Source organism: Orussus abietinus, unplaced genomic scaffold (genome assembly GCF_000612105.2).
Source record: "Orussus abietinus isolate OABI.00-Male unplaced genomic scaffold, Oabi_2.0 scaffold13, whole genome shotgun sequence".
Classification (NCBI taxonomy): Eukaryota; Metazoa; Arthropoda; class Insecta; order Hymenoptera; family Orussidae; genus Orussus; species Orussus abietinus.
Window position 1 is genome coordinate 818,009 of NW_019394887.1, and position 23,101 is coordinate 841,109.

Here is a 23,101-nt window from a genome sequence, read left to right on the forward strand (position 1 = left end):
TTTCCCCGGGCGCGGTCGCGACACCCAGGGCGCCGTCTCCGAGAGTCGTCCCCGGGACCGCGTGCGCGCGTGGATGGCCGCGGCCCCGCGGCCAGCCGGTCTTGGGTCGACGCGATGCCGGAGCGGCGGCGCGCCCGCCCGCGCGCGAGCTGACCTCCGGGGAGCGGACTGTAAGCCTGGGCCGACGCGGGTGAAGTGACGCGGTGTGATCAGTGCTCCCAGTGGCCGTGGGTCCCGCTTCCTTCCCAGGGGGTGCCCGGGACTCGGACTCTAGCGACCCGAGGACGACGCGCGTGCCCCGGCCCCAAGATTCGGGCCCCCCCGGGCGTCTCGTCGGCGGCGTCGGCGAGATCCGAGTGCGTCGTCGACGTCGCGTCTAAGGTGGAGCGTCCGGGCAGCACGACGACGCTCAACTTCACGGACCTGGGGAGCCCATTCGGGGCGGGCGACCCCTGTCCGTCGAGCACCCCGACCCCCAACAGCATGTCCGGCGGGCCCTCCGCCGGCGGCGGGGGCGCCGCCGGCGCCGGCTCCGACATGGACCAGCACCTCCACCACGCCGGGCTCGGGTCCGTCACCCCCGGCCCGCCCGGGGCCAATGGCGGCGCCGAGAGCGCCTCCAGCACCCCCGTCAGCCAGTCCGGCAAGTCGGCCTTCATCGAGCTCCAGCACAACAACCTCTACAACCCCGCCAGCCTCCGGGGAGGGTACCCCGGGGGCCACAACGTCCCCGGCGCCCACCAGTTCCCGCACCAGGTCGGCTCCCTCGGACACCAGGGCTCCGCTCCTGGCGGCGGCAACCAGCAGCACGCCGACGCCGGGTTCCCCAGCCCCAGGTCCGCCCTCGGCTACCCCTTCGCTCCTATGCACCAGCACAACGCCTATGGGTACCACCTTGGGTCCTACGCCCCCCAGTGCCCCTCGCCGCCCAAGGACGGTGAGTACCCCAACTGTATGTATTCCATGCTTTTAATTACTATTATAGGGTTAAGGCCTAGAGTAAGCGCGAGGTCTAACCTCCTCCTCGGGTCGTTCCTCGGACGCTTCCTTGCGAGATTTATTTTTCCTACTTTATGCCACTCCGGAGACTGGGGACTTCCATTATATATGTTCGTTGCATTATTACCACAATGAACGCGTTAACCGTGGAAATTATTTTCCTAAGTTTGTGGAAATTTCTTTTTCTTACTTTCGTCGTCGCGATGCTTTCGGGCTATCGTAATTGCCTTTTTCTTTTTTTTTCTTCGCGCCGGGGTGAGGGGAAATTTGAAAGGGTGCGGAATTTTCTGGGGAGAGAAATTCGTTCCGCGCGGAAAGAACGCAGCCTCTCTTCGGGGCGCCGCCGCATGGCCGAGTCTTTGGTGGCACCTGTTAGGATGCTCCTGGACGTGGATTGTGATTTAGTCTCTTGGAGGATATTTCGAAATATGTGCGGAATTGTTTCCGTAAGTCGGCGGAAATATCGAAACTCGAAATTCGGCCGATTTCCAGGGTTTTCTGCAGGTTGGGGTGGGTCATGGCCGACCTCCCGTCGGCTGCGCCACGGTGCCCGTAATCGGCGCAATTTGATAAGGGTAATCAATGAACGGGGAATACGGATCTGCAATTCGATATTCGATTTTAATATTGGACTATTTACCGGAATTGTAAGGATAGTCGGACTCGGGGACGGGGAACCGTCGGACCCGCGGTGTGCGGTCGGACCTGCACTCGGTGCAACAAATGCATCCTGGGGTTATGTCTTCGTAATTTTAAGCGAAAGGTTACCTTCTTCTTCTTTTTTTTTTTCTTTTTTTCCTCACCTAGAACTTCGATAAGTGCACTTTGTTGCTTGGAACTTTGAGCCGTCGGAGGTAGGGTACCCTGAAAGAAAGTCCAACTAGAACCGTCGAGGTTCCCCTTTTGGGAAAGTTCCACTCTGGGAATTCGATGCTTCTTGCGAGCATTGAAGATTGTAAAAAATTACGTCGATTTTAATGTATCACTTCAATCGGACGATACTTCGCGAACCGTCGCTCGGCAATGGTATCGCTTTTAAATATAATAAATAAGATTCTCACCCGGGATAAGTAAACGGGAAGAGAGATGAAATAATTCCAGGCGTTCCTCCGAGATGGAGGGACTTTGTAATCGTTGTTAGTGAAAAATTGTTTACGGAAAAGTGGAGGGGAAGTAAGATCGATATCGAAGGATGGCGATAAGCGGGAGGACGCGGAAATCTAGGACCTTGGAGAGGGGCGCCAGGACGAAGAAGTCGGATTCGACGGCTCGGGGAAGGCGAGGTGAAAAGAAAAAAGGAAAAAAGGAGAAAAAAAAAAAGAAAAAGGAGGGAACGGAAGAGAGACGGAATCTGGAGTAGCAGGTAGTGGCCGATCGTCGGTCGTCGGCCTGGTAGAGCACAATGCCACCAAAGGGAGGAGATATACGACCTGGAGGGAGAGCCCCGGGTCCCGCGAAACTGCCAGGACGGAAACAAAAAGTCCGGGCTCTGGTTCTCGCCGAGGAACAAAGTCCCGGACCGGGGCCTCTTCTTCTCACGGAATTCCGCGGACGGCCCCGACCGGGTAGGCCGCGTTCCGTCCGGATTTCTGCGGAGAGAAATCCCTCACCGAGGGCATAGGACGTCGGGAGACGCAACCCGGGATTCGGGGGAACCTGGGAACCGGGAATATTCCAGGGACAAGGAAACGAGACGATTTTTGAACTTTTCCCCAAAGTGGGTGCGCCGAATTATCTGAAACTTTAACGGGCGATTATGGAGACCAATGGAGGTTTCATTATGGAGAGACCTCCTCGACGGCACTTTCGCATCACCTTAAGATCGATCGGCGATCGATCCCGACCGACGTTAATCTCGCCACCGGTCTTGGTAACGTAGGTGTAAAGTAACGAGGAGGCATTAATTAATTTAACCGGAGAGGCCCGACAATGGCCGGGTCTCTCCTCGGTCCTTGAACCGCGGAACGTCGACGACCGCCAACCCTTTTCTCTAGTGAATCTTTAATCCCCGATGAGGAGAGGCCGACTCCCGTGGACGGTTTCCGCAGGGTTAATGTCGTATCCCGAGGAAAATCGCCGATAGGGGCCTCCTCTCGGGTAATCTCGCCGTGGAAATAACCGGGTGCATCCTGGACGAACGGCTACCCCGAGGTACCGACGAGCCTAGGGGGTCTACCCTCTCATTTCCTCGGTTATCCCATTCAGGAATAATGCAACGACGTAGTTCTCTCATTGGCCGCCGATTCGAATGATCGGGAATTGCCTTACTCCTTGGAATTATTCAGCTCTTATTATCCAAGGATTATCGGTAATGCAGTCTCGCGAGACGAGTTTGCGCGAACGCCTTTTTAACCCTCTGAACGCGGAGCCATTTCGACATATGGGCGAAATTCCTCTGACCGTGCAGGCGATATTCGACCAAACGTCGGACGCCTTTAGGCTCTCCTAGTAGCCAATGGGTTGAGGGGATCCTCGTGAGATTTCATTTCTTCGACGAGGATACGCCTAAAGGCGCCCGACGTTTGGTCGAATATTGCCTGCACGGTCGGACGAATCTCGCCCATATGTCGAAATCCATCCGCGTTCAAATAGTTCCACGAAATTCCAATTTAAAGAAAGTAAGAAATAATAAGTGCATCGAAAACTTTTCCCCGGTTTTGCGGATCGTTTAATTGCGCATCCCCGATCGCTGCGTTATCATTGAAGTACCGCACCTGAAGTAATTACCTCGCAATGTGCGGCCGATTCGTACGATTAGGATCGACGACCTTACTCCTTACAATAATTCAAGACCGTAGGCTTATGAAGATATATATCTTTCTCTTGATTACTGCTAATCGCCGACATGCCAATTGAATACCGATAGGAGTGCCCATTCAGAACAGTCGCCTTGATACAATCTGACGTCTAAACATACCCCCGGCGATACGTTGCGTCGCCATTTTCACGAAACGGCAATCAGAGAATTTCAACTATTTCGTCCTAGATGAAGAAATAACATTTATTTCGCCGTTTTAGTTAACAATTGGGGGGAAAACCTTAACGAAGCGGCGAGGCTTCGTGACATCTCATTTGACGGTCGGGAAGGAGTTATCTTTAGAGATTTGCATTGACAAAACGGGAATCAGGTCCTACCGGGGCAACCCCTTAATTTCCTCGGTTATTCCACTCGCGGTCGGACATAATGTGCCTGGAGTCATTATGTCATTATACCCCGATTCATGTGATCAGGATCAGTGGCCTTACCGTCTAAAGACAATTCGAGCCTCTACTTTTCATTACCTCCTATCACTGCCTGGAAGGTCGTCGACGGTCTAGATCGCGGGTCCGCCACTTTTTCCCCCAGGAGGTCCTCCCCCTCGAGGGGATCCTTCTTCCTTCGGAGGTAACCTCGAGGACCTTGAATTACTCCTGGAGGCAATTCAAGGGTGACTCCCTCGATTTTATTTTTTAACAAGGAGTTGAACGATCTTCTTTGGTTTCAGCGTTATCGCTTATCAAGAGGGTGTCGATTAAATGGCGAACTCTAATTCTCGCGACTCGGGGAAATTGAGCCATTATCGCGGGTGGATTAACTCGCGGATAATTGATAACGCGATTATATACGCACTCGTGACTCCCCCGCTTACCTGTGACGTCGGTACGCGATTGTTTAATTAATGAAATAATAAACATTGTTTAATAATGACGGCTCGCGTAATTGCCGCCGGGCACGCCACGCGTGCATCCTCGATGACCCTACGTGTCGGCATTCAGGGACGCTTCTAGTAGAAGGGTAAGGGGCATTGGGTGAATAAAAGTGTGTAACGTACTCGAATGATAGCGAGATTTACATCCCGGTGGAAATTGCGAGACTTCCGCGAGCAGGGAGGACGCAGAAAGTCCAGGGAAAAGAGGGGCACCTGCTGCCTTCGGCGTTCCATCTTCTTGCGCGGGATCCAAGATGGCGGCCGCGGACATGTGGACGGTCCATTAAGGACGCGTCGTCGACTAGGAGCTGGAAGGACGGGATCCAATTAGCGGGAGCACGGTTAGGGGCATCCGACATTAGTCACCCTGGACCCTGGAAGAAGGACCGACCGGGAATTAATCCGTGAACGCCCGAAAGACAATGGCCGCCCGGAGGCCGGGTGATGGATTAGACATTAAACGGTTGTTTTCACAAGGATTAGGTCCACGACCGGGAGCGGGACCTCCCGAAGGACCCTCGCCTAAGCCCCCAAGGACTCCGATGGTCCTTTTTGCCTTCCCTCCTAGTCGTGTTTCCTCGAGATCCTAGATAAAGGAAGCTTCCTTATTACAAGGCACATTTACAAAATTATAACAAAATGTTATAAAATTCTGAATTTATTCAGAAGTTTGCAAGAAATATATACGGTATTCACTTTTAAGACGTCAGATTTATAATCTTGTTACAACTTCATGTACCGAATGTGTATGAATTTTTTTAACAGGGTGTACAACCTCGACCGCGTAATTACATGTATATCGAGATATCGGTTCGACTAGTCGGGGTTTAAAATCGATCGATTTCTAAATCCCGATCGGCGATTGGCTCCTCGTAAGCGGCGAGAGTTTAACGACTGTACGCGGTAATCCCGGGTAATTGGCCGAGTGCTAATTTTCGTGATGAGCGGTAATTAATTAGTAAGCACGATTAAATCGTGCGGGCCGCGAGAACCTAAGTGCACACCAGTGCGCCCTGCCACGAGCCCGATGCACCTACGAGTGCATTACCCTGTCAGGTGCAGGTGAAATGTATACCAGCCAAAAAGCGAATGGAAATGCGGGGAAAGGGGGAGCCGGGAGTAACTTGGCTAATTAATTGGCCGCGAAAGTATTACACACGATTCGGGCCCGATAAACCCGCGTTATCATAAGGGAAGACGCGTACAAAGGACACGGTAGCCGCTCTACGTCACAGCCCTACTTCAATCGAGTGACGGATTAAATTCTAATTGTTAATTAGGAGGTCGACACCAATGCTGGGCGATCGGGCATCGGGATTAATGGCGCGGTTCCCGAGGGAATATTCCGAAATAAACGGGGACACCGGGCGGAGTAGCCACTGAAAAATTTATCGGCCGTGACTTTGTCGGCGCGTTATTTAACCATTAGCTTAACATTGGATTTAATTAACGAGCGTTAACCCGCGATTTACGGACTTCTCGACCCCCTCTCCCGGAACGAGTGCCCGTGATTTATCGTCACCGGGTCCTTCCCGTTCGATCGCTCCTCCTGGGATGATCCTGACGGGAGTCCCTCACCGCGGGTAGCAGTAAATTTTCGACTTTGCCGATAAATTTTCACCTACGCTCGCAATATCTCATTGAGGTCGTAATTTAGTACCGGCGAGCAGTTAAAGTCCCACGGCGACGGGATATGCAGGAGATGATTTCAGTTGAATAGAAACAACGCGGCCGTACAAACATTCCTGCGAGTAACCACGGTGGAGTTTAGTGACTGGATTCATGACGAAATGTATTTCAAGCAAGATAATGCAGTCCGAAAGACAAGAAGATCCCCGAAGACTCGGCCTGGGCCCGTTTATATAAAATTGACGTTACGTTTTCTTTTTTTTTAATTTTTCATTTATCAGAGAGCGATTACCTCGAGGTCTCAAACTATTCGGTAAACCGAATTGGGAGAAAAGTTTTATAAAGAAAACCCCTTCGACGTCACTTTCACATCACTTTAAATTCTAAGAACGACCCGATCAGCGAGAAAATCGGGTTTGGATGGATTTTATGCGTCCACTTTTTCTGGATGCATTATTTTTTTTTCTTTCTTTCTCGTTTTTTGGGGGGCGCTTTTTTTTCTCGGCGACCTCGCGGTGCAACGTCGGGTTTAAGTTGATTTCTCTTTAGTTCCGGCGCCTGTTGAGCCGAGGATTCTGAAAGTTGATGTCAGGGTGGTGCATGTTCGCAGACCTCTCGCCGTTGGGCGACAAAAGCGGGAGCCTCGTCGACGAGCTGGGCGGCGGTGGCGGCGGTTCCCTCAGGAACGGGAAGGGCAAGAAGATGAGGAAGCCCAGGACGATCTACAGCAGTTTGCAGCTCCAGCAGCTCAACAGGCGGTTTCAGAGGACGCAGTACCTCGCGTTGCCGGAGAGAGCCGAGTTGGCGGCGAGTTTGGGCCTCACGCAGACTCAGGTGAGTCGTCTTTTCCATGTCCACCTCTTGGACGGCGGCCATTTTGGTACCGCGCCTTGAGCTCCCCTGAAGAGCTATACCACCGTGGACCTCGAAGAAATTACACATTTTTGACAATTTTATTTTTTTTTCTCCATGAAAGGTCTAGGAGAATACAGGGGAAATTTTCTCTTTAGTAAGAAATACATATTTATTCGTTTAATGTTACAAACGTAGAGCGGTGAAAAAAAATCGTTCACAGTGGTATGGCTCCTTAAGGCGATGAGTAAGTTATCGCTTGAATGTGGAGACTCTAAAGAAGGTCCTGAGAATGAGATTTTATGTTATATGGAAAAAAAAAAAAAAAATGTGAAAATGTCTATAAATTAAATTTTTAAATAGTGAAGTTTCACGGGGGTTAGGACCTTCTTAATAGCCTCCACGTTTATATTGAACTGTATGAATTATGTGTATATACAGAGGCGAGTCTCCTTTGGAGAGATCTCGATAAGGGTATGTTAACCCGACGTACGTTTCGTACATACGCGCCTTACTCTTTTTTTTTTTTACCCGAGTACGGTTCTGTGAACGTGGGCACGTAAACCGTACATATTACATAAACGCCGGCGCGTTCGACTATTTATGGGTTGCAAAGATCAAAGCGAAGCCGTTTCTCCGGGAACTCGGGGAAAAAAAGAACGTCGGCGAGTGTCCCTTAGCCAGGGGCGACACGCGATACTCGGTGAAATTCCAATTTTCCGCCATAAATATCCGTCGTACCGAAAACCCATCCAGACAAAACTCGTTCCCCGGATCGTGCCTCGCGGCTTTTGTTGGAGACACTTTTTCGGGCGAGGCCTCGTTAACCCGGAAAATCCTGTTGACCCTAGGACACCGAAATAGGCGCGCCGAGAGCCAGGGAAGGTCCCTGCCACTTTTCGTAGACTTAGACCGAATGGAAGGACTTTTATCGACTAGAGGGGCCCTAGGTAACATTTATTGGGATCGGTCTCGCAACGTGGATCGGACTTTTGACTATCGACCAGGAGTAAATGGGACCAACCGGGTCCAGCCAGGTCCTGTTACGGGGCTTTCTCGAGGTCTAGTAACCGGACCCTCGGATGGACGGCATCTGTCGGCGTTATCGGCACAAATGACTTACTAAATCACGAATTCGCCACGCCCTGGACACCGGGGATAGGGTTGCCGAAGTGTCCAGTGCGCCGACCGCGAGTGCTCGGGCTAACGAGGCGACCATAAATTTCGCCCTGGCGAACCTCTCCCGGGCGCTCGTCCGAGCGGTCTCTCGCCGAGTCGGGAGAGGTCCACCTTTGGAATCGTCACCCTCTCCCAGGACGCGGTTTCCGGTTAGCGATTTATGGCTCGACTGCCAATTAAGCCCGAAAACGCTGATTGCGGCCTTTCGCGGCTCTTCGGGCCCCGTCAAGGACGCCCCGGAACCTTGTCCGTCTTTGCTCCACTTTCGGGCCTCCACGGTTTTCGCCATTTTTTTTTTTACTCCTTTTTCGCCATTTTAAATACAAACAAGTATGCCGGAATATTTCCTCCCTAAATACACCCGCGTGGGAGACCGACTCTCCGTATAATCGGAACTGTTAACCTTATGAATTTCATATATACACGGGGGACATTTGGTCCACAATTGCTTGCCCGCGTCCAGGAATTTCGCCCATATGGGGAGAGCGGGTCGATGCAACAGAATCTGGAAAATTTTCATACTCGCGGGAAAGTGCGGACACTTTATTGCAGGTTAGAGTCGAGATTGATGAAATCGATAGGCTGACGGTTAACAGGGAGAGGAAATATTGCCCGTGAATAATGGCGATAAGCGCGTTAAATCGTCGTTTCTGATTTTTCTTCTTCTTTTTCTTTTTCTTTATTCCGGTACTACTTTCCCATTTGCCTCGATCAATTCATGGCCGCGGCTTTACGAGGGCGCATGCGACTCGTTATAACTGGGGAAATTAATAACCTTGGGTGCATTCGTCTGAGGGGAAAAAGAAACGAGCGATAATAACCCGTAGGGAAGCAGATGATGCTCGCGAACTCGGAGATAACTGGTGAGCGTAATCGTTGGATAACCAGTGATAGTAGTTGCCGATGACCGGCCGAGGGGTCCCGGACCGGATAATTTCATTAGACTAGATCTCTCCTCATCTGGGGGCATATCCCCTCTTTTACCGTCCGTAATATTTGCAGTATATCGAGACACGAGCTCGCCGAGCCGCGGATAATCGCCGATATCCGCGCAATTTACCCACGGTAATGAGGCCCCGAGATTCGCGGTGTGTGGCGGGGAAAGAATCGCCGCGATTCGGGATTTATTACTATGCGGCACCTCGAGAAATCCCACATTTACACCTTGGATCCAGAAAACAAGGATCTACGAGAAAAAGTCACCTCACGCGACGCTTAAAATTATTATCGATTTTTTCGACACCGTTGAGAAAGCCAAAAAAAAAAAAATTCATAAAATTCCCACGCCTGTAGTTATAAAATTATAATACTTTTCTTCGTAAACGGTGAGGAGTACTTTTTAACGGGCGCAATTAAAATCCCCGCGGAAAATCGTGCGGAAAATCCCGATGGTCGTAACGACCGAGCCGACGTATAGGGCGGATATCGGAACGCCTATCGGGGATTTTTCTCGTCCCCGGTAAATAGCCAGAGAGAAAATTTCCGCAGCCTGAGAGAGAGAGAGAGATTCTAGAGAGCGATCTCGAGCGATCGGCCATCGATCTCCCGTCTCGGGGAGTCGCACTTCATAAATATTAAATCGAGCCCCGGGATCGCCCTGGGGATCGGTCGATCGGGCGTCGATCTCGACGTCTTCGAGGTACCCGTGGCGCCCGAGGTGCTCACGGATACCTCGAGGTACACCCCGGGGTACCGAAGGCGTTGCGAGGCTCCTCAGGAGGTACCGTGCATAATCCGTAATCGGCCAATCAAGGCGTCCGGTCGACCGCGAGCTACCGTCCCCGGTTTTTCTTGTCATCGCCACCAAGATGGCGCCTCTTCCTCCTCGGCTGGTCTCTTCCATCTCCCCTCGGACCTCTCCGCCGTAAGGAAAAGAAAAATCTCCCGGAAGCAGACGATATATATATATATATCGAGACATGAGATTGGACGCGTCGTTTATTCGGAATTCCTGACGAATTGTGAAACGACACATTGCGAGAGAGGTTAAGTATCAACGGGCCAGGGAGTGTGGCTTTAAATCGCAAAGTATAGGTATCGATGTTACTTGCTTATGTCTCCCCGGCGATAACCGGCACATACGAGAGTGCCGAGTTCTCAGACCGAGCCCTACGTTCTCTAAGAGAGCGCTACCAGGAGAGAGAGAAGGAGAAATACCGAGTCCAAGGTAAAGGCATCGTTCGGTTTTTCTAAAGACCTACATCCCCGATTCGTGGACGAGGGTATCGATCGTACGGTCCAATAAAAGTGGTACCAACGACTTGTCGACCTATCGTACGTGTGCCTCGGCGTGCCTACCACGTTCCTCGAACGTGCCGATGCCTTTCTTGCTCCCTCAAAGGGTAGCCGCGGTCTCGGTCTCCTCCGCGAGGATTCCGTCGAGGATTCGGCTCCTTGGCCGAAAGGAAGGACGAGGATTCCATCCTTCTTGCCGGGGCCCGATTCCTCCTCCTACCTCCTGGCTGGATTTTCATTTTCACCGACCACGTTCTTATTCTCTTTTTCCTTCACTCCTCCTTTTTTTTTTTTCCGCCGCCGCCGGATTTCCTTGACATTGCCGCGATATAGGGAAAAAGCTCAGCTTACGACTGTAGTTGGCCTGTGTTTTACGACGCGGACTGTTGGATTGCATCTTGATTGTAAAACGAGTTTGATTAGGAGTGCGCAGCAGGTGCGAATTACGTCGCTCGTCTTCGAGGTATGTCGGGGACCGGGGGACATCGATGCCTCTGATTTCTGCACAAGCGAGGCGATATTACCGGGAAGGCGCTCGGGCTCGTCTGCGTCCGTTCGCGATGCGATGGGGTGATTTTGTTAAATTATTTATATGTCGTGGTTGTTCTTTTAAAGATACCTCGCACACCTTAGAGTCTCGTACCTCGAGAGCGACATTCTGGATGGGTATTTACATGAATATTAATTTAGCCCGTATATATATTTTTTTTTTCATTTAAATGAAGTTTAAAGATCCCGATCGCGATTTCGTTCGGTCGTTCCGCGAGTTTACGAGTTAATTCCATTTGCGGGGAATTTCGCTACGGATATGTCGTAAAGGGGAGCAGTTTTCGCTAGTTTGCCGCGCTGGAGCGAAGCGAGCGTCCTTCTGCCTTACGAAATGTCCCGACCCTGTAGATGGACTGGCGGATAACTATTTTCCATGCATAAACGCTTTCGTGCTCGCACTTGCGTACTCCCATGTGTCGATACGCGTATACACTCGTGCAGAAAATAGACGCGCGGTCTCTCTCTCTTTGCAGCTTCGTGTTGAAATATTCAAGAAAAGCCGCCTTTAATGCCGCTCTAGCTGCCGCTCCCGAGTTCCCTCGAGCCTAACCGAATCGATTCGATCCGAGAAGGGGTTAGCTCGGGTCGGACGCGCCGATCCGGAGATCCAGACGAGAGCGATAAAGATTTTTCGACCCTGCCACTGTCCTGCCTCGAATATTTCGACTTCCGTCCCCCGAGTCACCTGGACTCGATATATCGAAAAATTAAGACTCGATACATCGTAAAATTAGGAAAAGGGATATATGAGGATGTTAAAAAAAAAAGGAAGGGTTAAGTTCCAAATAAAGCGCGTACCTCTGATTAACACTATTTCTACCAAAGGTGTAAAAAGGCACCTTTTAAAATTGTAACTTGAAATTATTTTCAAAGTTTAATAATTTTTTTCTCAATTAATGTCTTGAGTTTTCGTATAATAATTGTTGAATTTATTTAGCGGTATCATTTTCCTCCAGCTCGTCGAAACTTTTCAGTCGAAATAGGTGTACACAAAATCGTGGGAGAAATGGTGTTAATTTGAATCGCGATGTTTTTTTTTTATGGAGTCCATGTTCTCGCTTTTGGAGAGGTAAAAGGGAATTCAGGGTTGGTGGCTTCTCGAAGTTATGGGGATTCGTGGAAGCAGCTCGGTGTCCTGACCTCGCCTTTTCCGGAAACGCAGGGGCGAAGTCGGGAACTGGTCGGAATGACCGGGAGCGCCGCCGATAGCGTTGCCACCTCCTTGCGGCTCCTTTTTGTTTGTTTTTTTTTCACCCTTTCTCTCTCTCTCGCTCTTCTTTTTCTTTCCGTTTGCGTTTCCCCCGCGCTCGCATTCGTCCGCGAGGCCGCCTAACCCATGAGCGCGGCTTATCGGGCCATTATCCTATCGGTGGCGGTTCGTGCGTGTCCAGATAAGGCTTGCGCCTCCGCTCGGGCGCCCTCGGCAGACCTCGGGCCCGCTCGTACCTTTTCGGCCGCCCCCGCCGGCGCTCGGCCCTCGCGGACGGCAGCGCCGTCATTATCGGCGGGCAATAAAACTAATAGGACCTCGACCGACATGTCGCTATCGGGTTTGTATCTGCCGGCCGCCATCTGCCGGCTGCAAATGGGAAACTTCTCGCGCGACACGCGATCCCGCGTGGGCCGACACGAACGCACGGGACACCCTGGACGTTATCCTGCGAAGGGGGACTTCCTCGAACGCTTTCTTGGACCTTCCCTCGTTTCCGAGTAAAACCGGCCCCGGTTTCACCGGCCTTTTCCCCGGATGAAACGGACTGCCGTGTAATTTCGATGTCACTCGTTCCAAGATAGTTCGACCGCTCCTTTACTTTCCTTCCACCCCTCTTTACTTTTTATCCTCCGTTTTAACTTCCTCTCCCCGGAGCCTGACCCGGGTGGGGCACTCTTCTGCACTTGTGCACTTCACGGGGCGAAGTCATGAGTGACCTGGAATTTTTTTTTAACTATTTTTTCTTCCCTCTCGGTATTACTATTTTTTTTTTTTTCTTTACTCTCGAAACGTCAGGTAGAAATAATCAGGTGCGATCATCCTTATCCGTACGATGTTTATTTTATCAATTTCTGGTAATAACGAGGTATCATCCCTCGACGAAGGATAGTCCTGCTTTTTCATGCGGCGGTCCGAAGTTGCGTGCAGCTTCGGTAGTTGCAGCTTGCAGACGGTCGGTGCAGCTTGCAGGACAAGTATTTCGAAGTTCCCGGGGTAACTCGGGGGTTACACTCGTCGACGTCGCGAAACTTTCGGGGACACGCCCGTCGAGGCTCGTTCCAGATCGCGATACGGAGCGGCTGCTCGTACGGACTCGCCTTTAATATCCCGGCGATATCCGCGAAACGCGCGCGAGAGAGAGAGAGAGTTAACGAGGCTGTCATGTCAACCGACGTTGTCGGGGATAGATCGCGGAATATCGCCCGGAGGCCTTTCCTGGGTTTTCCAGATGCGCTGGTCTCGTTTTTATCCCCAGTTTGGGAATTTCTTCCCTCTCGATTACGGTCCAAACTCGATATGGTCCAATATTGCTTGCACGTCCTGATGAATTTCGCCCATACGTCGAAAGGGCTTAGCGTTGAAGGGGTTTAGCAAGGGACAGGACGTGGGGCGCGACCGGGGGTCTTTTCGCGGGAAAAGCGAGGAACGAGCGATTTTACTTTTTTTTTTTCTTCTTTGTTTTCCCAATCACCGGACGCGATTAACGAGCGGAGACGTTATGCGAGACGCTGGTCGGCCGAATGTCGAAATTGCCGAACGCGAGGGCGAATTATCCTCCGGCGAACCCCCTTCGAGAGGCGATGAGTTATACGATCGGCGCGGTAACACCTACTCCAAAGTAATCACACCTACGATTATCGATTACCCCTGGAGCCTTCCGAGGTCTTAACGGTTGCATAACGCGCGAGGAGGATACCTCCGGTATCCTTTCCGAGGAAACAAAATATCAGAAAAAAAACAAAAATGGCGAACGGACCCTCAAAGGGCCGACCGCGTAACCGGGGCTGGTGGAAATAGTCGTATTTTTAAATAAGAGAGGGAAATAGGGCTCGGAAAATATTCCGGGACATTGAGGAGGAAAGAGGGAGAGGCACTCGATTATTTTCGCTTAGGGTGCATACGCACCGTGGCTTCGTCGGACCTCCCAGCTCGCCGGAATACCAATAATTACGCACGGAGGGCTTGGGACGCGCATGCGCACGGCCGGGAGGAGTTCGACGTTTGCAGAGAACGAGCATGGCGGAACGAAAAGGAGGCCTTCCGCCGTGCAAGAAGCCCGTTCTCACGCCTCTTCCTTGCCGGTTCCTGTCGCTTTTGCGGGACCCCGCGAAACCCCGCCGCAACCACTTCCGCCATTTTTGTTGCCGAAAAACTCGACTCGGCCCTCCTGGTACAAGAATAACCAGCTTAAACGAGCGTCATCGATTCGCTTCCTAGACCCCGGCGGCCATCTTGGAGAACGCCGCCTTGTCGCCCCTCTCGATAAAAAAATTCGGCAAATCTAGGTAAAAAGTGACAGGAATTAGGAACGTCGTTTCGTTCTTTCAATTATCCCGTTCGATAAGTAATGTTTCATAATTTCTAACGAGGATGCAAAGACACCGAGCCCTTGGCGAGCGCCTATTCCCATGTCGACGGTGTTTCGCGGTTCTCAAGTTAGTAGCAGCGACGATTGAATTTCCACCGCGTGCGTTATGCTCGGGATTTCTTTATCTCGGATCCTTTTCCACTTAGGGGCAGAAATAATGGCTCGGAGTACTTTTCGCGAAACCCCGCTCCCGTTTTGCGGAGGTTCGAGAGAGCGTTCCCGCTTCGGGATCCGCCTCCTTCGAGAGCCGCATTTCAACCCGGGGACCCTGTCCGGTTCCCTCGGACTCTTTCTCTCTCCCTCCCGTGGATTACCGCAACTCGGTATGCACGCTCGAAATAATATGGGTTATGCGGTAATAAGCGGGTACGGCGCAGTATGCACGCGTGCAACGCCATCGTGGACGGCTCCCTCCTCGGCGAAGGTAGACGCAACGCCTGGCCGCGACTCGGAGCTCGTTCGAGTCGCGGAGGAGAGAGGAAAAGAGAGAGAGAGAGAGAAAAAAAAAATTGGATTTATCGTTCGATTTGTTTGCCGCGCGGGTTTCACCGCGAATACCTCTCCCAGGTGAGCGTTCAACCCAGTGAACCGTATTCCAGGAGCGGGCAGGAAGAGGGGGCTCCGACCTAAGCGCCGGCTTTTTGCCGCCTCGACTTCGAGGAACCTCGAGGTATCCGTAAAAAGCACATCCGAGGGTGCAAAGCTCCAGGGAAGTTCATTGATCAAGTTTTTAGATCGACTTTTGTGGGCTCATCGGGTCCGATAGGGTGGGATAGGTGCGAGGGGGGTCCGGGCGTTGTACGGCTAGGAGTCGATTTTTGGGGACGAGGTTTTAACCCTTTGAGCGCCATGGACCCATAAGGGCGATCGACGTTTGGTCCAATATCGCTTGCACGACCTGATGAAACTCGCCGAGAGCTTACCTCGGGTTACCGCTCAGAGGGTTGAATTCTTGACGTCGAGGTAGGAAGCGGAGGGAAGCCTTCCCGGGGGTTTGCTTCCATGACGGAGAACCACGGCTTGGTCGAGGTGGAATTCCCGCAAAATAGTCTGCGAGGTACCGCCCGGAGCGGTGGTCTCGCCTCCCTCGAGAGGGGAGCGCGCCTCCACCTCCTCTTCCTCTGGAGATCGCAGGCGGAGATCCGCGTCATAGCGGTTCGCCTCCTAGCCTAACCTCCACCCCCGAACTCGGGGATATGGGGGGCTTAGATTGGGTTGGTAACATCGTAAACCATGCCGGATCCAGGATGGGCCGTCGCCGCGGACGTCATCGATGGTACCGGTACCATTCGCGCCTCCACCATCGTTCTTACACCACCGGTACCAAAGATACGGCCAGTACTATCGCAACGCTACCTTCTCGCTCTACCAACGGCACCGATGTCACCACTACCGTCGTCAACGGTACCAAGCCATGAAACTACCAACACCACCGGTACCACCTTGACTACCACCATAACCACCACCATCGGCAACGCCACCTTCTCGCTCTACCAACGGCATCGATGTCGCCAAACCAAAACCCTGGTACCACTACCGTCGTCAATGGTACCAAGCCATGAAACTACCAACGCCACTGGTACCACCTTGACTACCACCCTTACCACCACCATCGGCACCCGGAGGTCTCTCGGTGCCCTCGGGAGGGCTCCATGTGCGCCGCATGCGGTGTGTGCGCCGCGCGGAATAGGTCAGCGGCAGGTTGGGGTACACACATTATTTCAATGTTGGCAGTAATGCCTGTTATTAAGCGATGGTAATGATTGGTATTATCGCGGGTTGGGAGCGGGAGCTGGTAGCAGCGGATATAAATCATCCTTACTTCCTTCTTGCTTGGCACTCGCGCTCACCCGAGGGAGAGAGCTCTCTCGTCCATGCCAAGAAGCTGTAAATAACCGGCGGCTTGCAACAGGGCTCGCCAAGTCCAGCCCCGACATCGAGGAATGGGTGCCGGAATATCCCCCGGGAGGGCAGCCCTGGAAAACCTGGCCGAGGTGTTGTATCCCCCGTGGATCGTTAACCCTCCGCGTACCTTCCTTCCTTTATCGCCCGCCATTTTCGAGGAGCGTTCCCCGACTCCCTCGTTAAGTCTCGGTGCTTCCAGGGGAAGGCCGGATTTTCCGGGTAAGCCCTGGTGGAGCGGAAATTTATGGGGAGCTATCTCGAACCACGGGGATGGGTCCAATTTCTTCGAGGCTGGTCGAAATCCGGACTTCTTTGAAGTAACTAAGAACTTATTCATTTTTCTAAAATACCTAAATTTCAGTCTCGATATCTGCTTCCAGTCTAGGCTAAATAAGAATTTTTTTTTTTTTTTTGTGAAAAATGAAATTTCACCAGCGTCGCGTCCTTCCTTGGAGTCTCCATAATCACGTGTTAACTTTTCGGTGCACCCATTGTGGGGAAAAAGTTTTATCAATATTTTTACGTTTTTGTATATGGAATGACTCTTTTGTATCACCTTAAATCATCTTGGCCATGTTTGGGACATCTTCAGAGGCGAAGTGGAGGCATCGTTGGGAATGATTTCTCGAGCTCTCTTCCTCGGTTTCTCTCTCGTATCCTAATAGGCGGCCCCGTCCATCCTCGGGTCCCCGTCTCGTCTCGTAAATCATCGGTCGACGATCGAATATCGCGATACTCTCCCGATTCCTAGAAGCTGGTCCAAGGCAGTCGGAGGTTCCTCCATCACCTTCGGCGAGCCCGGCAAAGTGGCCGGCCCTCCGCTAGGTCCGCGAAAAGGTTCCCTCCTCGGCTTAAGGGTTCCCCGAGTACGTAACGGTAAGGGATAAGGCGAACCGCCCACGTGGTATCTCGATCTAATAAATCCAACAATTCGTTGGTGTGCCCAGGGAACCCCGAGGCGGCGACGAGGGGCCATCGGGAGAGAAAAAGGAACCCCGAAGACGGGGAAGGGCTGAAGGGTGGACCTGGGCCACCTCCTCCTCGAGGCACCCGACCTTCTTCCTCTCGTTCATTTTTTCGGAAACTAGATTTCTCTGGCCTTTATCGGCATCTATCGATGGTAATTCAAGTAAGTGTCCCTCCTATCAGCGGGGACCGCGATGAAGAGAACGACGAAGGTGGTAATTCCACTGAGAGTGGAATTTTGTGTGGGTTTATTTCGTTGTAAAATTGTGCTTTTAATAATTCAGGTAAAGGTGTAATTGCTGCCAAACGCTTTCTCGCGGTGGAATTATCCGTAGGTTCCCTTTTTATCGGGGTAACCTCCGGTTTCGTCCTACTTCCGCCTTCGTCGAGGACTTTTAACGATTGCGCAACTCGTCGATCTCGCGAGGAGCGTCTTCGGCGCTCGGCCTCCTACGATCGGCGGGATGTTCCCGGGTGATACGTGGGAGGTATTTACAAAGCGTGATAAATATCTCTCTCATTTCGTTCCTCGGCCGTTCCTCCGTGAAACATAAATGGCCGGATAACTGATATTTAATGGCGCCTGCGAAGCACCCGCCTCGAAGAAGACGCTCCCGAGGTATGCGAGGAGAAAGAAGAAAGGGTCTCTTCGTCCCTCTCTTCCCGTTCCTCATCGAGGAGGAGGAAGTCCTGGTATCCCAACGATTTTTCATTTCTCTACCCGAGATCCACCCGGAAGGACGAAAATCCCGACTTCGATCCCCGAGAGCAAGGATGTGGTCCATAACGAGTCCTCCTCGGGGCACTCGGTTTCCATCATCCTCCAGACCTATTCGTCATTCGGGAGGGTAAGAATAAAGGAAGGCGAGCAAAAAGGAGAAACGGGAAAGGTCCACGTCGTCCCGAGGAAATCCGTGGGCACGCGTCGACGGCCGATGACGAGTGGGCGAGAATAAGAGGATCAGAAGTGGCAGGAAGAGGGGGAAGAGGTGGAGGAAGAAATCCCTTGGTCGGATGGTCCGAAGGTGGGCATCGCCGTGTCTCGAGACACCCGCTTCGCCTCCCGGATCCTTCTCTCTTCCTCGCCCTTTCGGGCTCTCCTTCGCTCCCTCCTCGTCCTCCTCCTCGGGGTTGGCGAACCCGGGACGAGGCCGGGCTCCTCGTGGATAAAAACCTGGGAATTTGCAAAAATGAACAATTATAGGAATCCGGAGTGGTCCTCCTCCTCCTCCTTCATTCTCTCGGGATCCTTCGGGCACTCGACGTGGCGGGGGCGCATGCGCGGGTCGTTTGATGTCGCGCTTCGCTTTCTTGTCCTCTTCGGCGCTTCTTCGCCGCCTCGTCCTTCCCGCTCCTTCCAGGACGGCAGCCCTTAAGGTATTCGTTTGTTTCGCGGCGGCTCTACCCGAGAGGACTCGACTCCTTTCCTTCCTCCCTTTCTTCCTTCCTCTCGCATAGCTGCGACGGCGCTGGGAACGAGGACGAGTTTCTCGTCCCTCGTCCTTGGAAGAGGAGGACGGACGGAGGAAGGATCTTTTCCTTTTCTTCCTCTTCTCCCTCCGGAATTAACCTCGCGTTTAACGCTTATCCTGGATCCGTTTCCAAAATCTCTTCCTTCCTCTATCCATTCCTTAACGTACCTACGACCGCGATTATTTTCCACGTTTAATCGTTTCCTCTCCCTCGCGCGTAATCATTCCCTCATCTCATCTTCCTTTCCCTCCTTTTCCTCCTTTCTCCGCTTCGCGGCGTACCGCTCGCAGCGGCCTCTCGCGTTTTACGGCGCGGCGAGCCCTCCTCGTCTCTCCTCGAGGAAGCCGGAGGTCGGGTCCTCCTCTCCCTCTCCCTCTCCCTCCTTTGTTCGTCCTCTCGTTCCCCGTGGAAGACTTCTTCGGGCTCGTTTACGAGCTGCCGCTCGGCGCGGAGGACTTCGCGCCCTCGCCGGGCCCGCTCCTCTCGGTTCGGCTCGGCTCGGCCTCCGCTTCCAAATGGCCGGCAGGCATCTCGGCCACCCTTTACGACCTGGTGCTACTTCGCGCCCCCTCGTGAAAACGCTCCTTAGGGCCGCCGCGGCCGAAGTAATTGCGACGGAATCCGCGACTCCACCGCTAAGCAGGAATCGCTGGTTGTGGTAACCTGGAATCCATCTCGAGGCAGAAACAAAATTAACCGGCCCAATGGAATCTTTCCCTGATGTAGACGTTTGTGCCACGTTGACTATTCCTCCTGCCATTTTTTAATAAAATCCAGAGCTGTTAAAATAAAAAGTGGATATATAAAATTAATTCCCAAAATGAACGTTTTAACGTTTTTGAGGTTCTGGGAGGGTCTGAATTTTCCTAGGTGTCAAGGACTACTTCTATCGGTCCCAAAAAATTCTGAGCATATGTACTTCCCGGAATTTACTTGCGCTAATTAATGCAACGCACTGAGCCATGGAGAAAAAAAAAATCTTGGGAATGGTCATTTTAACGAATTTTCCTCGGATCAACGATCAGGTGCCTCGCGATTCCACGAGGGTCGATCGCTTTTTCATCGAGGCTCTATCGAGATACCCTATCGATCTTCGATCCGAGACCCTAATACCGGAATCCCAGCGTGAGAATTTCCGCCCTCGAAGGCGCCACAGAAATTGGTCCAGGAACCTGAACTCTCAAGGATTCGGATCGAGTCCTCGACGTCTGTCAGGATTTCCTTGGCCCTTCCTTGCTTCTCTGCTTTCCACCTAGGTCAGGGTTGGTCCAGGGGAATGTATCCTGATATGTTAACCGGAATTCTTTGCGAAACGTGGAATCGTCCCGAGGTGGGGAACGTCGTCGGTCGGCTTGGTTTCCGCGGAGAAGGGAGTGGAGGAAGAGGATGAGGAAGAGGAGAGAAGAGGCAGGCCGCTTCATTGCGTATTCAGGCTGCGCATGCACCAGTTGTCACCGCTGACACATCGTTCGTCAAGCGTTTCTACACACAAAGCTTTGGTCCCTCCCGCGGAAAAAGGACGCTCCTTCTGCCGCGACGGGCGTACATCTCAATCGGGATCGGCCGCATCCGCGGGACGTCTTCTTTCGACGACTATTCCGCAGGGTCTCCGCATACGAGGCCGCGGGTCTGTCGGAAGTCCCGAGTTGACTCCCCTTTACCCGATACGCCCGTCATCGGAAACCGGGAAGGGAAGGTGCACCTGTCTCCAGGTCCTGACTTCTATTATATATATTGATATTATACATATATATAGGTGGAAGGAGAGCGAATTGACTTTGTGACGTTTTCTTCTCCGATAATAATCGCCTTTAGGTGACGCATAGGCAGGTTGTTATGACTTTACTTCATACTTTGTACAAGATGGCTCGATAAGAAAAAAATATTGCAGATGCGCACAGGGATGCACCTGTCTCGTGGATCTGGTCTTTTATAGGCGGAAGGATGGGAAGAGAGAGTGGATCGACTTTGGAGTATTTCTGCTCCTCTCTGGATATAAATAAGGAAATATCGAAGTATGGATATCTGCAAGTAGGGTGATTTAAAACATATCTTACGATTTTACCCTTCGTCGTTGAGCTCGGTGGGAAATTAAATATCCGGTTAATATTATTAATCGGAATGATAATACCGTAAAGTGTAGTCGTTTCTCCGGCATTTCCACGGCCCTGTTAACCCGTTCCTGGGTGGACGTTAATTATGAAAAAGAAAGGCGGGAAAATTCAATTTCCGGTTGAGGCGCCGCGCGATCCATCAACTGGTCTCGTCGACCCGGAATCCCCGAAAAGAGGTGAATGAAACATCCGGCGAAACCCGTGAGGACCATCGGGCATATTTTTTTTTCATCTTCTTCCCTCCTCGACTCGCGCCGTCTACCTCTGTCTCTCTCTATCTCGCGAAAGGTGTAACGCGATGATGCGCGCTTACTATCTCTAAGAAGGTGGAGGTCGGAGTGGATCGCCTTGGAGCCCGAGAGGCGCCCCGCCCACCGTCTCGTCTCTTCTCTTCTCTTCTGGGCTCCATGCGTTTCGTGCGTTCCTCCGAGACCCTGAAGAGAGCCCTCTCGAGACTGCCCGCGCCTCCGCTTTCCGCGATTCCGAGCCCTCCACAGCCGCACTCGCTCGTCGTATCGAAAAATGCCCCAAACGAATCCTCTTCCCGATAACGAGGCGCGTGATTTTTGTTTGAAACATTTATCGATACGATGCACCGGTGAGCCGATTTCGAGATCCCGAAGAGAGCCCTCTCGAGGTTGCCGGCGCCTCCGCACTTTTCGCGATTTTTGGCCCTCCCGAACCTCCCGCGTCCACCTTATCGAAAAATGCCGAGGACAAATCTTTTTCCCCATAACTAGATGCATGGTTTTTGTTTGAAGCATTTTACGATATGACGCACCAGACTGTCGAAAAATCGCGAGGAACCTGGGATCGAACTTGCGAGGGAGGCGATACCTTCGAGTAGTGCGCTGGGATTTCTTTGGATTTATTTCTTTTGCACTTTTTCGATCCAGCCAGAGTCCTGCGGGATTCGGGAGACTAGTGAGACGGTCCTTAGAAATCGCTCGTATCTCGGTATCATAGCACTCCTTTGGCGAAAAACCCACCGCAAGACCTTCGGGCCCATTCAGGACTCGGGGTCCTGTGGAGCCATTAGATCGCTCCTTTGTAGATCCACCCTCTCCGTGAATCGGATCCCGCAGGACTATCGGGTTACCCGGGATCCCGAGGGAAGGCCGCCATAGGCCCAATTTGTTCCCGAGAGCGAGATCGCCAGTCCAAATATTAAATTAAATCGTTAGTACCGCCATGTAACCGGCGCCTCCTCGTGACAATCCTGTCTAAAGGACATTAATCATTAACAAATTATATCTTCCCTCTAAAACATTATTCTAATTTTTTTTTCTCCCATTTTAATATAAGACTCGATCTCGCACGAAAGCTAGGTGGCGATTAATTTTTATTATCTAGGAGCGTATATATTTTTTAATATTTCTTGCAATCACCGGTACACGGGGAATTATTTAATTGCCTCGGCGGTTGTTGAACCTTCCTGGGAATATAAATAATAAATCCAGCGTCATGAAACGCCGGATGACGGTAATAACGATTTATGCGACGTTTATAAAGATGCGATAGACCAGCAAGGAACAAGAAACGTGCGTGCTGAATCCGTCCGTTCGTTGTCAATAAACACCTGTCTATAAAACTGCAAGTAACGGATACGGGAAAATTAATAAATAAATAAAACGGCCTGGGTATATATCTCGCGGACCCGCTCGGCATTTCTTGCAGGTTAGGCGGAGAAACCCCGACGAGAAAATACTTTCTTCAGGTTTCCGTCCGGCGGTTCTGCGAAAGGAAAAATAATAACGTTAAACAAAGTCGTTAATGCCCCTCAACGGTACTTCGGCACCGCATGCCGGGAGGAAATCGGTATCGAGACGTGTATCGATCGATCGATCGCTCCCATAAAAAGCGATCATACTTCTCTCCCGACAAAAGTAGTTACTTCTTCCCCCGACTTTTTATTCCTCTCTCTCGAAGA

General features: G+C 51.8%; 1 protein-coding gene across 3 annotated transcripts in view; it reads left to right on the top strand.

Moving 5' to 3' along the window:
• Positions 1-337: 337 nt before the first annotated feature.
• LOC105698442 (homeotic protein distal-less) overlaps positions 338-23,101 on the top strand; it is a 60,558-nt gene continuing 37,794 nt past the window's right edge. For 2 of the 3 annotated variants that reach the window (XM_012422706.2, XM_012422722.2), the window contains exons 1-2: positions 338-952; positions 6,928-7,151. In XM_012422706.2, the coding sequence (XP_012278129.1) occupies positions 484-952; positions 6,928-7,151 (693 nt within the window). In that variant the 5' untranslated portion in view covers positions 338-483. The remainder of the gene's footprint in view (positions 953-6,927; positions 7,152-23,101) is intronic. The other variant, XM_012422716.2, reaches the window with a different exon arrangement.